At 43.1% G+C, this 14,435-nt stretch overlaps 1 protein-coding gene across 9 annotated transcripts in view; it reads left to right on the forward strand.

The window, feature by feature from the left end:
* Nucleotides 1-14,435, forward strand: part of cask (calcium/calmodulin dependent serine protein kinase) — a 249,197-nt gene that overhangs the window by 160,760 nt on the left and 74,002 nt on the right. For all 9 annotated transcript variants that reach the window (XM_033033061.1, XM_033033060.1, XM_033033062.1 and 6 more), the window contains one exon: nucleotides 5,124-5,245. In XM_033033061.1, the coding sequence (XP_032888952.1) occupies nucleotides 5,124-5,245 (122 nt within the window). The remainder of the gene's footprint in view (nucleotides 1-5,123; nucleotides 5,246-14,435) is intronic.

Here is a 14,435-nt window from a genome sequence, read left to right on the forward strand (position 1 = left end):
TTGGGGGGAGAGTTTTTTTCACAGCGTGTGGAGAGTCTGACCGGGGGTAAAGTTGCGGGAGGGCAGGAGGGTTGAGAAGGAGGGGGTCGGGGATAATGTCAGTAACTCACTTACTCACCGCTGTTGAGGCGCTCCGGGCGCCGCAGCATTGTAGCCGGGGATAGAAACAGCTCGGGGAGCTGCGAGCAGCCGCTGGGAGCCGACAGCAGAACAGGCCGCCACTTCAGTGCCTTCTGCCGACCTGCTCACCTCTGGCAGTGCTCTCCGTCTGAACACCTCTCACCTGCTGCTCACTCATGTCAGCGGCTTCCTGCAAATCCTTAAATTCCCACAGCCGAGTAACCTCAACCTCAACCTGACATGAGTGAGGCCAGCGAGCGGCAGGAGAGAGGTTTTTAGACGGAGAGCTGCCAGAGGTGAGCGGGGGGCCGGCAGAAGGCGCTGAGGTGGCAGCCGATTCCGCTGTCCGGCCCGGCGGCAGCTCACAGCCACCCGAGCTACTTCTCCCTCCCCCCGGCCTCAATGCGGTGGCATTGCACGCCTCCGTGCAAGGAGCGTCGCTAGTGGCGTGCTCCCGACCCCTCCTTCACAACATTCGTGCCCTCCCCGCAACTTTACCCCAGGCCAGACTCCCCAAACGCTGTGAAAGGTGCTCTTCCCCCACCCCTACATCCTGGGAAATACGGTATTTAAAACATATACACAAAATGTACTTACAACATTATTGGTACACGAACTCCATTCTTCTCTCTTTGTTTCCTAAGATACATTTAAAATATTGACAATCCATATTTGTAAACCCCGTCAAGAAAACAGCGCTGCGCATGCGCAGTGCTGCAAAGGCAGAATTTCAGCTGCCTTCAGCTCCCCTTGAAATTGACGCTTGAAGCAGCGCTGACGGCACGTGGGCTGCACAGCCCTTCAAGGGTTACAAGCGCTGCGGATAAAAGGCACGGAGAATTATGCCTACCTAAGAGATCGATCTCTTAGATAGGCATAATTCTCCCCATGCCTTTATTATTTATGTTTAGTTATTACCATTTTATAATTTTAGTCAGTGTAGGCAGTGCCTACCTTGCCTACCCTGACGGCACGTGCCTGCTTCACGGGCGTTTGCAATTGCTCAGGTGTGTCTAATTGCCTCCTTAATGCAGGTATAATAGAGCTCTTAGCACCTAGTCAGTCTTTCCATCACCTTTGGAAACTTTTATTGCTGTTTATCAACATGAGGAACAAAGTTGTGCCAATGAAAGTTAAAGAAACCATTATTAGACTGAGAAATAAGAATAAAACTGTTAGAGACATCAGCCAAACCTTCGCCTTACCAAAATCAACTGTTTGGAAAATCATTAAGAAGAAAGAGAGTACTGGTGAGCTTACTAATCGCAAAGGGACTGGCAGGCCAAGGAAGAGCTCCACAACTGATGACAGATGAATTCTCTCTATAATAAAGAAAAATCCCCAAACACCTGTCCGACAGATCAGAAACACTCTTCAGGAGTCAGGTGTGGATTTGTCAATGACACTGTCCGCAGAAGACTTTATGAACACAAATACAAAGGCTACACTGCAAGATGCAAAACACTAGCTAGCCGCAAAAATAGGATGGCCAGGTTACAGTTTGCCAAGAAGTACTTAAAAGAGCAACCACAGTTCTGGAAAAAGGTGTTGTGGACAGATGAGTTGAAGATTAACTTATATCAGAGTGTTGGCAAGACCAAAGTATGGAGGAGAGAAGGAACTGCCCGAGATCCAAAGCATACCACGTCATCTGTGAAACACGGTGGTGGGGGTGTTATTGTCTGGGCATGTATGGCTGCTGAAGGTACTGGCTCACTTATCTTCATTGAAGATACAACTGCTGATGGTAGTAGCATAATGAATTCTGAAGTGTATAGACACATCCTATTTGCTCAAGTTCAAACAAATGCCTCAAAACACATTGGCCGGAAGTTCATTCTACAGCAAGACAATGATCCCAAACATACAGTACTTCTAAAGCAACAAAGGAGTTTATCAAAGCTAAAAAAGTCTTGAGTGGCCAAGTCAATCACCTGATCTGAACCCAATTGAGCATTTCTTTTATATGCTGAAGAGAAAACTGAAGGGGACTAGCCCCCAAAACAAGCATAAGCTAAAGATGGCCGCAATACAGGCCTGGCAGAGCATCACCAGAGAAGACACCCAGCAACTGCTGATGTCCATGAATCACATACTTCAAGCAGCCATTGCATGCAATGGATATGCAACAAAATACTAAACATGACTAGTTTCATTTACATGACATTGCTGTATCCCAAACATTATGGTGCCCTGAAATGGGGGGGATTATGTATAAACACTGCTGTAATTTCTACATGGTGAAACCAAAATGTATAAAAATGGCTTTTATTAAAATCTGACAAAGTGCACTTTAACCACATGTGATTGTTTCTATTACAGATCTCAAATGGTAGAGTACAGAGGCAAATAAATAAATGATTTGTCCCAAACATTATGGAGAGCACTGTACACACGTATGCAAATTTATGATTCGGTGAACAAGCCCAGACGCCTAATGGCCATCAAAAATTCCCAGTCAGTGATAGTAAAGAAAGTAAAGTAAGAAAGGAGACACCACTGGAATATGGGTACAGAAGAGAGCCTCGTGATATGTCCAGGAGCAGGTGATTGTAGAAACATAGAAAATAGGTGCAGGAGTAGGCTATTCGGCCCTTCGAGCCTGCACCGCCATTCAATATGATCATGGCTGATCATCCAACTCAGTATCCTGTACCTGCCTTCTCTCCACACCCCCTGATCCCTTTAGCCACAAGGGCCACATCTAACTCCCTCTTAAATATAGCCAATGAACTGGCCTCAACTACCTTCTGCGGGAGAGAATTCCACAGATTCACCACTCTGTGTGAAAAAGTTTTCCTCATCTCGGTCCTAAAAGATTTCCCCTTTATCCTTAAACTGTGACCCCTTGTTCTGGACTTCCCCAACATCGGGAACAATCTTCCTGCATCTAGCCTGTCCAACCCCTTAAGAATTTTGTACGTTTCTATAAGATCCCCCCTCAATCTTCTAAATTCTAGCGAGTACAAACCGAGTCTATCTTATGTGATGCATGATTGGAGGTCTAAAGATGGATATGGAGGTTTTGAAGATTGTGACAAAAATCAAACCGCTATAGCGCTTGTCTATATCATAATCAAGTTTTAGAAAGTATCTAGTCACAATTGGGAGTGTTTCATTGATGTTTGAAATATCTTGCTATCTGTAAGATGTTTGCTTAACAATGACAGCATGACAAAATTAATTGGTTGTAAAATATTTTGAGAGACCTGGGTTATGTTGAGCTGTATTTACATAAAATGCGCATCTTTATTTTTGTCAGCTTATAAAAATCATAGTGGCAGAAGAGATCCTTGATTGCATGCATGTGTGGCTACTGCCCAGTAAGCTTTGTTTTGCTGAAAGCTGGTGGTTTGTAAACTCGCAGAAGTGGGCATGAATGCTTTTGGATTTTGACCTTTCCATGAATTGTGCTTATTATAAGGATATGTCCAACACAGAAATGATTTTTAAAAAATGACATTTTAGAGTGTGTAGATAATAATGGTAGGCCACATGTCACACCATAAAATATTGATGTCCTCAAAAGATTAGAAATTATTCTGTCTCTTAAGAACAGCTAGAAACTCAATGAAGTGATGAGACTTTATGCGTGAAGATCTAAATGGAAGAGTGACGGGAAAAGCTTCAGGAGTTAGTTTAAAGAAGGGTAAGGTGTCAGTTCTTACCTGTGATCAGCAAGCTTTTAGTGAGTCTAAGGTAATAGGTAATTTATGTGGTTATACATCGTACAACTCCGACTGCGCCACAATAGTATTAATAAAGTAAAAGCCTGATTCAATTCCTGCCAGTAGCTTTAAGAGATAATTAGTTTGAAAATATGAGAAAGATTATTAGAGTACATTTTAATAGAAACCAGAAATATTTAAAGTTTAAATTAATCCTAACTAATTTACATGCATAAGGATTATTTTGAAAACATAAACGTACTGTTAATATATTGCTATTTTATCATTATCACTTAATCTAAATGCTGAAATTCCCTTCCCAACTGCATTGTGGCCATAACTGAAGGCAGCAGTTCACTGGCACCTTAAGGGAAGTTAGAAATTGTCAATAAAGGCTGACCTTGTCATTGACAAACACTTCCTGAAAAAAAGGGAAAAATAGCCAAAAATACAGTAGTTTAGAATAAAACTTGATTAGACCGAATTCACAGAATTCAGCTGATACTTGGTTTGTTATTAGAATTATGGCTTTGAAGTTGAAAAGGCAACCTAAATCCCAGAAATGCATTCAAGAATATATTAATCTATTTGGTGGTTCAACTAGATCTGAAGGATGGCCATTTGGGAAATTAAATTTAGAATCATACTTCTAGAATTTGTTATAGCCTTCAAATGTGGGGAAGGAGAGGTAGCCTCGACCCTTGATGGAGATTTTAGGTAATTAAATGTGCTCATTTCCTCTTTTTATTTTTCAACTTTCTACCCAGTAAAGTGGGGGGTTTTTTGTTTCCTGCTATTCCTGATTCTGTTTTACAACTGCTCATACAAAATATAAAATGTTCAAATTATTTTTTTGTAATATTGCTACTAGAACTTAATGATTTTGGATCATTTGGAGAATCTAGTCAACTGAAGTTATCTACTAATCAGTAATTTCCCAGTTTATGATAACCAGTAAAGAAATACAAGAGATAGAAGATAGAACATAACCTCCTAAAAGCATACAAACTGCATATCTCTTCAATACACATTACGCTTTTCCTGTGTGCAAATGTTATTTTTCTAAATCAATTTCATCCTTCAAAATGTAGCCTTACATAATTTATTTTTAGTTTGTTTTAATTTGCCATCCAGTACCATGCCTGGAAAGTGCTAAAATGTATTAGTGTTTGGTAACCATTTTATCATATCACTAATTCCTTGATTCTTAGACCAAACTATCACCAGCTTGGACATTTCTCTCTCACTTGCATTTTCTCTGAAATGAACAACAGAAGTGTGAACAATATCCTTCTCATCACATACCTCAAGAGCACAATTTGTTTGTCTCTGCAGGGGCTGTTTCACAGGTTCTGGACAGTTTGGAGGAAATCCATGCATTAACAGATTGCAGCGAAAAGGACTTGGATTTTTTACACAGTGTTTTCCAGGACCAGCACCTGCACACACTACTTGATGTGAGTTATTTTAAACATTTTGTTTAAATATGAAGCTTTTTTTTATAATAAGGATCTATGGAGTGCTTTGAATTCACTAAATAAAATAATTGATGCGGAATGCATTTTTGAAACAATTGAAGTCCCTTTAAGACAACCCTGTGGAAAAGGTTATTATGCAGTGTTTTACATTTCTATATTTAATTTGTTGTGCTGTAAATCAGAAGTTCCACCCACCACAGCATAAACTATATAATAATTAAACTTTTAGGGTTAATTACCTAAAGCCAATCATGTCTTCAAATTATCCCTGCTTTATTAAAGATTTGTTCTTTATTCTTCCAGAGCAGAAATCTTTTTGTTATGTTAAATCTCTTTTTTTAATTCCAGGTTATTTTGCTCGTATTAATGTTACTTGATAATCTCTTTTGGTTCCTTCATTTTAGTAAGTTTATTTCCCTTATCCTACTACCAAGTCACTGTAGTTGCTATGTATCATAATCTTCTGGATCAGCCTACCATGACAGACTTTGTCAAATTCCTTACAGAAGTACATGTATACAATATCCACTACCCTCATCAATCACCTTTGTCACCTTCTGAAAAAAAAAACAGTCAAGTTTGTAAGTCCTGACCTGCTGTGGATAACGCCATGCTGAATGTCCCCAATCACCCCGACTTCTCTTCTTGCACAAAATCAAGACATTGATGGTTCTCTAGTCCTTTGGATCTTCGCCAAAGGCTAGAGAGCTTACAACAATCTTTGTCAAAGCCCCAATAATCTACTCCCTTGTATCTCAATAGCCTGGGATAGATCCATCATGCCGTAAGCACTTATCCACCTTTGTGCTCTTCAAACTGCCCTCACTGATCTCAAACTGCCAACACTGATCTCACTGTCCACAAATGTTCTTCTGCTTGGTGAATACCGATGCAAAGTACTCATTTAGTGCTGTCTATAATCCTCTGACCCCAAGCATAAATTCCCTCTTTTATCCTATAAAAGATAAAAGAGGAGTGGTCCTATCCTCGTTACCCTCTTGTTTTTACTTTATCCATAAAAAGCCTTGGAATTCGCTTAAATCTGGCTGCTACTTAAATGTTCTGGGGGGAAATGGTGTTCCTCCATTGAATTAATAAATAAACATCTGTAAAAGCGTGTTTTGAGCACATTAAAGATAGAAATCTGATATTGTTTTGGAACTTTAGTTTTATGATCATGTACAGTGCCATCCATAATTTTTGGAACAAGACCCATCATTTATTTATTTGCCTCTGTACTCCACAATTTGAGATTTGTAATAGAAAAAAAATTGCGTGTGCTTAAAGTGCACATTGTCAGATTTTATTAAAGGGTATTTTTATAGAAACATAGAAAATAGGTGCAGGAGTAGGCCATTCGGCCCTTTTCATCTGTCAACTCAGTATCCCGTACCTGCCTTCTCTCCATGCCCCCTGATCCCCTCCTGAAATTACACGTGTGTTTATACATCGTCCCCTCATTTCAGGGCACCATAATGTTTGGGACAAATGGCTTCACAAGTGTTTGTAATTGTTCATGTGTGTTTAATTGCCTCCTTAATGCAGGTATAAGAGACCTCTCTAACACCTAGTCTTTCCTCCAGTCTTTCTATCACCTTTGGAAACTTTTATTGCTGTTTATCAACATGAGGACCAACGTTGTGCCAATGAAAGTCAAATAAGCCATTATGAGACTGAGAAACAAGAATAAAACTGTTAGAGGCATCAGCCAAACCTTAGGCTTACCAAAATCAAATGTTTGGAACATCATTAAGAAGAAAGAGAGCAATGGTGAGCTTACTAATCGCATTGGGACTGGCAGGCCAAGGAAGACCTCCACAGCTGCTGACAGAAGTATTCTCTCTATAATAAAGAAAAAACCCCAAACACCTGTCTGACAGATCAGAAACACTCTTCAGGTGTCAGGTGTGGATTTGTCAATGACCACTGTCCACAGAAAAGTTCATGAACAGAAATACAGAGGTTACACTGCAAGATGCAAACCAATGGTTAGCCGCAAAAATAGGATGGCCAGGTTACAGTTTGCCAAGAAGTACTTAAAAGAGCAACCACAGTTCTGGAAAAATGTCTTGGGGACAGATGAGACAAAAATTAACTTGTATCAGTGTGATGGCAAGAGCAAAGTATGGAGGAGAGAAGAAACTGCCCAAGATCCAAAACATACCACCTCATCTATGAAACACGGTGGTGGGGGTGTTATGGTCTGGGCATGTATGGCTGCTGAAGGTACTGGGGATTATTCTTTAATATAGAGAGAATTCTTCTGTCATCAGCTGTGGAGGTCTTTCTTGGCTTACCAGTCCCTTTGCGATTAGTAAGCTTACCTAGAATACTTACAAATGTCTGAGCTGTTTAAACCGATCTCCATAAAGGGACTGGCAAGCCAAGAAAGACCTCCACAGCTGATGACCGGGCGTCCCGAGCAGCAGCGCCCCGAGCAGCAGCAACCCGAGCAGCAGCAACCCGAACAACGGCCGGGCCCCCCGAGCAGCGGACGTGCGCCCCGAGCAGCAGCGGCCCGAGCAGCAGCAACCCGAACAACGGCCGGGCCCCCCGAGCAGCGGACGTGCGCCCCGAGCAGCAGCGGCCCGAGCAGCAGCAACCCCAACAACGGCCGGGCGCCCCGAGCAGCGGACGTGTGCCCCGAGCAGCAGAGGCCCGAGCAGCAGCAACCCGAACAACGGCCGGGCGCCCCGAGCAGCGGACGTGCGCCCCGAGCAGCGGCCGGGCGGCCGAGCTCTGGCTTTACCGCATCCTGCGCAAAGCCGCCGGCATGGCCGCGCACCTTCTGTGAACACGTTTAAGAAAGAACTGCAGATGCTGGAAAAATTGAAGGTAGACAAAAATGCTGAAGAAACTCAGCGGGTGAGACATGCAAAGATTGCATGAGGCTGCCACACCCTCTGAGTTTCTCCAGCATTTTTGTCTACCTTCTGTGAACACGTGATTTGATGCCTGCCATCCGGGGCGGGATCCATGTGTACACGTGATAGATGTGGCCCGCCATCCGCTCACAGACATGCGTCCCGGCTCCAATGCAGAACAAGGTTGCCGACCCCTGTCCTAAATAGATCTTCTGTGGGCTTCCAGTGCACAGAGTTAATATCTCAAAACCATCCTGAATCTAGTTTCTACACTTTGGTCACAGTCCAGGACTCCCAAGAGTCATTAGAATGGTTGCATATTGTCAAGGAAACTTTGAATACAGTAGTCTTGAGTCTTCCTCTATTTGCTTCATGATCTTTACCCGTGACTATTTCAAAAATAGTGACTGTTTTAGATATTTATGTCGGGTATGTAAATGAATTGATCTACTCAACAGAGCCATATGGGTGTTACTAGGGCCTCAGTGCCTCAAAAATGACCTGGGAGAGGATACTGGCACTCGGTCACATCCTTCCATTGATTTTGTTGGTCATGTCTTTCCACTGCCATTATCTAATTAAACTTGACAGAGCTTAATTCAGAGGCTATATGGCCATTGACCAAAGCTTCGCTAAGAAGACTGGTATTAAAGAGAGGCTTAAAATCAGAGTGATTTAAAGAGGAAATTCCAGAGCTTAAGGATCCAAGCAGTTGAAGGTACACAATTTTAAATTAGGGATAAGTATTTCATGGGAATTGGAGGTGTAAATATTTCAAAGTTGTGGAGCTGAAAGGTATTACAGAGCTAAGAAGAGATGGCCTTCTAGGAGGAATTTGAAAACAAAGCTGAACATCTAAAAATTGCCAGGCAGAAATCATTGTAGGTTCATGAGCACAATGGTGATGGGTGAATGGGACTCAATGCTTAGGTTGTGTGCAGCACAGTTTGAATGAACAAAAGTGTATGGAGTGTAAAGGATGTGAGACGAGCAAGGAATTTTCAGAACTGAAGCTAATAAAAATATAGGTTAGGGTTTATAAGCAGATTAGCTGAGTCAGGGCTGGAATTGAGCAGTGTTAAACCCCTGTCTCACGGTGCGGGTCCACCCACGAGTGATCCCGAGTTTAAAACAAATCAAACTCGTGGTAATCACGTAGAATTAACGTAGCGGGTACGTCGAAACTCTTGGACGTAACTTAGTAACTCGTAACGCTAACGGCAGGTACATGGGAAACTTGTTAACTCGTGAAAATCTTTCAACATGATGAAAGATTTCCACGAGTCAAATTTACTCTTGAAGTGAAAATTTTAAACTTTTAAACTCGTTGTAAGAACGTAGTAGCCCGTGAGTTTACCGTAGTGAATCATGAGTCTACCGTGGGTTAGGCCTGAGTGCCAGAAGTGAAATGTTGAAGATTAGTCATCTCCGGAGAACTTGGATAGGTGACGTTTCGGGTCGGGACTCTTCTTCAAACTTTAGACCCTTCTTTCACCCGAAACGTCACCTGTCCATGTTCTCCACAGATACTGCCTGACACATTGAGTTACTCCAGCACTTTGGGTTTTTTCGTAAACCAGCTTCTGTAGTTCCTTGTGTTCCAAAATGTAATGCTTTATAAATGTCCAGAGATGCTGCCAGTCCCGCGGAGTTACTCCAGCACTTTGCGTCTGTCTCCCTGGAGACCTCGTTTCCCACGCAATGTGACATCTACCGTGCTTACATTGCCAACTGGTGTTTTGGCAGCAGCAACATAATCTCCCGGTTAGTACACTCAGTGTTGCTGAGGCCTAGTTTATGTAGAGACAAGAAACTGCAGATGCTGGAATCATGATCATAAAACACACACAAAGTGTTGGAGGAACTCACACAGCGCTGGAGTAACTCAGCGGGACAGGCAGCATCAGCGGAGGGAATGGACAGACGTTTATTCGGCTCGATCCGAAACGTTGCCTATCCGTTCTCTCCACAGATGCTGCCTGACCCGCTGGCTTACTTCGACACTTCGTGAGTTCGTCATAGGAGCAGAATTAGGCCATTCGGCCCATCGAGTTGCTCCAACACTTTGTGTTTCGCTCAACATGCCAGCATCTGTGGTCCCACTTGTCTCCATTTGACAGCTGGAAGAACTCAGTGGGTCATGGAGTCTGAAGAAGGACCCTGACCCGAAACCTCGCCTGCCTGTTTCCTTCCACCGATTTCAAGTAGTCACTTTTCGATAAAACCCCACCGCCCCAGTTATTCCAAGTCCATTTAATTCCGCGTGTCTCCATTTCATTCATTGTCACCGGTACTGTCACATCGTTCGTTTTCGGTCAATACAACGCATGAAGGGTGACGATAGACACAAAAAGCTGGAGTAACTCAGCGGGACAGGCAACATCTCTGGAGAGAAGGAATGGGTGATGCTTCGGGTCGAGACTCTTCGACAGACTGGTAAGGGAAACGAAAGATATAGATGATGATGTATTGTAGAGAGATAAAGAACAATAAATACAAAAAAGTTACGATGATAAAGGAAACAGACAATTGTTCGCTGTTCGTTGGGTGAAAACGAGCAGCTGGTGCGACTTGGGTGGAGGAGGGATAGACAGAGAGGGATTTCCGGGGTTACTTGAAGTGAGAGAAATTAATATTAATACCACTGGGCTGTAAGCTGCCCAAGCGAAATATGAAATGATGTTCCTCCAATTTGCATTTAGCCACACTCTGACTGGAGGAGACCTCGGACAGAAAGGTCAGTGGGAATGGGAAGTGTTTGGCAACCGGGAGATCAGGTAGGTCCAGGTAGCAACCGGGAGAGTCGCGATCCGAAACTTCACCCATTTCTTCTATCCAGTGATGCTGTCTGACCCTCTGAGTTACTCCAGCTTTTGGTGTCTATCGTCGAGGTAAACCAGCATCTGCAGTTCCTTCCTACACAACAGAACAGTACGAGGAGCGGTTAATGTTAGAGGCTGCTCACTAACCTCACTCTGTTTACATCGTCCTCTCTAGCAATGAATAAATATCATTCGGTTACCGTATTATTGACTACAACCTCCCGTTTAAAATGACCCCTTTAATTCTCAACCACTGGATATTTGCCTGGAAACATATTGCATGTTTTCGTTCAGTGAGATAATTCAATTTTAATAGACTGAGGTGTTAAATCCGGCGCCACTTCAAAACAAACTAAACGACCTATAATTTAAATAGAGCATTTAGGATCGATAATAAAATTCCCAAGACTATTTCACATATATAATTCCAGCACCATTTCACACTGAGCTGTCCGTGATGTTTAAAGGGGCTGGCATCTGCCCTGATCCGTTGATCGGATAAAACACTTTGAAATAATTTGAAGTTTTTAAATTAATCCTCGCAGCCTAATGTACACTTTGGGCTAAGATTTGATCCCTGCACAAAGCGCAATGTAAACAGAATGGAATCTCTATTAACATTCTGAGACTCTACATAATGGAAGTGATCACATTCGGCCCTTCGAGCCAGCATTGCCATTCAATATGATCATGGCTGATCATCCAAAATCAGTACCCAGTTTCTGCTTTCTCCCCATATCCCTTGATTCTGTAACCCTAAGAAATTTAAACATGGGAGGCTTTTTATAGTGAAAAAAAAACTGCATGGCATCATTTTTACCATGTGATGATTTTTCCACACGTCGGTAGTCGTTATTGGCTCAAGAGTAACTCGGGAGAGGAACTTGGTACATTGCAGAAATGAGAAGTAAACAGCAAACTTAGACATACTCGTGGGAACTCGTTTAAACTCGTGAACATAAACTTCGAATCTCGTAGAAAACCACGAGTTTGATTTTTTCTTTCAGTCGGGATAACTCCTGGGTGGACACGCACCGTGAGACAGGGGCTTTACAGAGACAGAAATAGATATTCTTAGTGATGGCCAAGACGTTTGTATGGATACTCATTGGAGTGGTTATGTTCTGCAAGTGATCAGATTAAATGGACGAATAACTAATAAAATACCAATTGATTCAAGAAGGGGAAAACATCATTAAAAAATCAAATGATGTGTTTGCATTTCTTAAATACAAAGTATTTATACAAAGTATATGACATAATAAAGCATTTACAGTGCCCTCCACAATGTTTGGGACAAAGACCCATCATTTATTTATTTGTCTCTGTACTCCACAATTTGTGATTTGTAATATAAAAAATTGCATGTGGTTAAAGTGCACATTGTCAGATTTTAATAAAGGTCATTTTTATACATTTTAGTTTCACCATATAGAAATTACAGCAGTGTTTATACATAGTCCCCCCATTTCAGGGCACCATAATGTTTGGGACACAGCAATGTCATGTAAATGAAAGTAGTCATGTTGCTGGGTGTCTGCTCTGGTGTTGCTCTGCCAGGCCTGTACTGCAGCCATCTTTAGCTTATGCTTGTTTTGGGGGCTAGTCCCCTTCAGTTTTCCTTTGTTGCTTTAGCAGTATGTTTGGGATCATTGTCCAACTGTAGAATGAGTTTTGAGGAATTTGTTTGAACTTGAGCAGATAGCATATGTATATCAGGGTTGCCAACATTAGTTGAGAGTTGGAGCAAGAAATTGCGAGAGACCAAGTCTGAGGGAGTGTAGGAACCGAGGTGGGGGGGGGGGGGGGGTGGGGGGTGGGAGTAGGAATGAGAGAAGGTATGCAACTGGAGTCAGGGTCAGGAGTAGTACCAGGTGTGCAGTGAGACCTAGGTTGGTCAACATGGGCCAAGTGTTTGAATATAATCTGATTTCCATACATGAATATACTAAGATCATTCATGTACTGCACCTGTTGATCAGAGCCTGGCTCTACTGTGGAATGTAATTAGGAATATAATTTAGCCTAACCTTATTCATAGCTAATCCAATTTAAAGCATAAATATTGCATTCAATTGTAAGTTAAAAGACTCGCTACAGTATGCACCAGATTGCACAATTTCAAGCTGAAAACTGCAAAAGCTCCGTATCAATGTTGACCAACCTAGGTCTCACTGCACACCTGGTACAATCCTGACTCTGACTCCAGTTGCATACCTTCTCTCATTCCTGACCCTGAGTCCAGCCTTACACCTGGCCCCCTATTCTACCCTGATCATAGCTGCTTACCTGCTTAGGTTCCCAGTGCTGAACACTCCCATTGTCCCAGCTTTGACTGCACACCTAGTACTATCGCAGACCTCGACTCTGGATGCACTCTTGGCCTTGCTCCTAGCCCCTCTGCACTAACAATATATCTGGCCCACACATAAAGCCCCATATCTGACCCCCTGGACAACCTATTACATTCAAGTCCACAGGTGCTTATCTAATGCAGTAATCTTTTATGGGGCACTATAACAAAATTTGATGCATCCACCTCTTTCCTGTTTTTTCCCCATATCCCTTGATTTCGCTAAATGTAATTCACTTGAAAACACCCAGTGAATTGGCTTCCACTGCCTTCTGTGGCAGAGAATTCCACAGATTCACAACTCTCTGGGTGAAGAAAGTTTGTCCTCATCTCAGTCTTAACTGGCGTACCCTTTATTCTTAAACTGTGACCCCTGGTTCTGAACTCCCCCAACACCGGGAATATTTTTCCTGCAGTTACAGTAAGTGAAAATCTAGCAGGCAAGCAGGATGCTTTCTCCAACCACCCCCATTTGAAGGCCACTATCTTCCACCGTTTCTACCTAGTGCTTGGTACCTACTTGCAGCAGCCACTGGTTGCCCTCCAGGATGCACCGAGCCGCAGCCTGAATGGCCTGTCCCACTTAGGCGATCTTTTGGGCGACTACAAGCGACAGTGGCAACAATTTTTGCTTTCGGAGGTTTCGTAGGTTATCGCAAGGTGTCGTAGGTGAATGCTAGTAAAACTAGTCCCTGACAGTCGCCTAAAGAGTTGCCTCAGCGGGACAGGTCCATAAGTGCGTGGGAATAGCGTAGATCAGGGGAGCCGCGACCAGCTCCGTCACTCGTTGTCCAGCCCACTCTCCAAATCACTGATAGACACAAAAATCCGGAGTAACAGCCAATTTCCTCTCTGTGTCTGTGGACCGACTCCAAGCACCAGAGGCCCATTGATCTGCGGCGCTGCTCGATACGTGATTGGCTTTGTGGAGATCAGAGCCAGATGTCACCGTGTCCTGGCACTTGGCCCTACACAGCCTTGCTAGCCGGACAGGGTTCAGTTTAGAGATACAGCGCAGAAACAGGCCCTTCGGCCCACCAAGTCCGCACCGACCAGTGATCCCCGCACATCAACACTATCCTACACACACTGGGGACAATTTACACTTGTACCAAGCTAATTAACCAGAC

This window comes from Amblyraja radiata, chromosome 14 (assembly GCF_010909765.2).
Source record: "Amblyraja radiata isolate CabotCenter1 chromosome 14, sAmbRad1.1.pri, whole genome shotgun sequence".
Lineage (NCBI taxonomy): Eukaryota > Metazoa > Chordata > Chondrichthyes > Rajiformes > Rajidae > Amblyraja > Amblyraja radiata.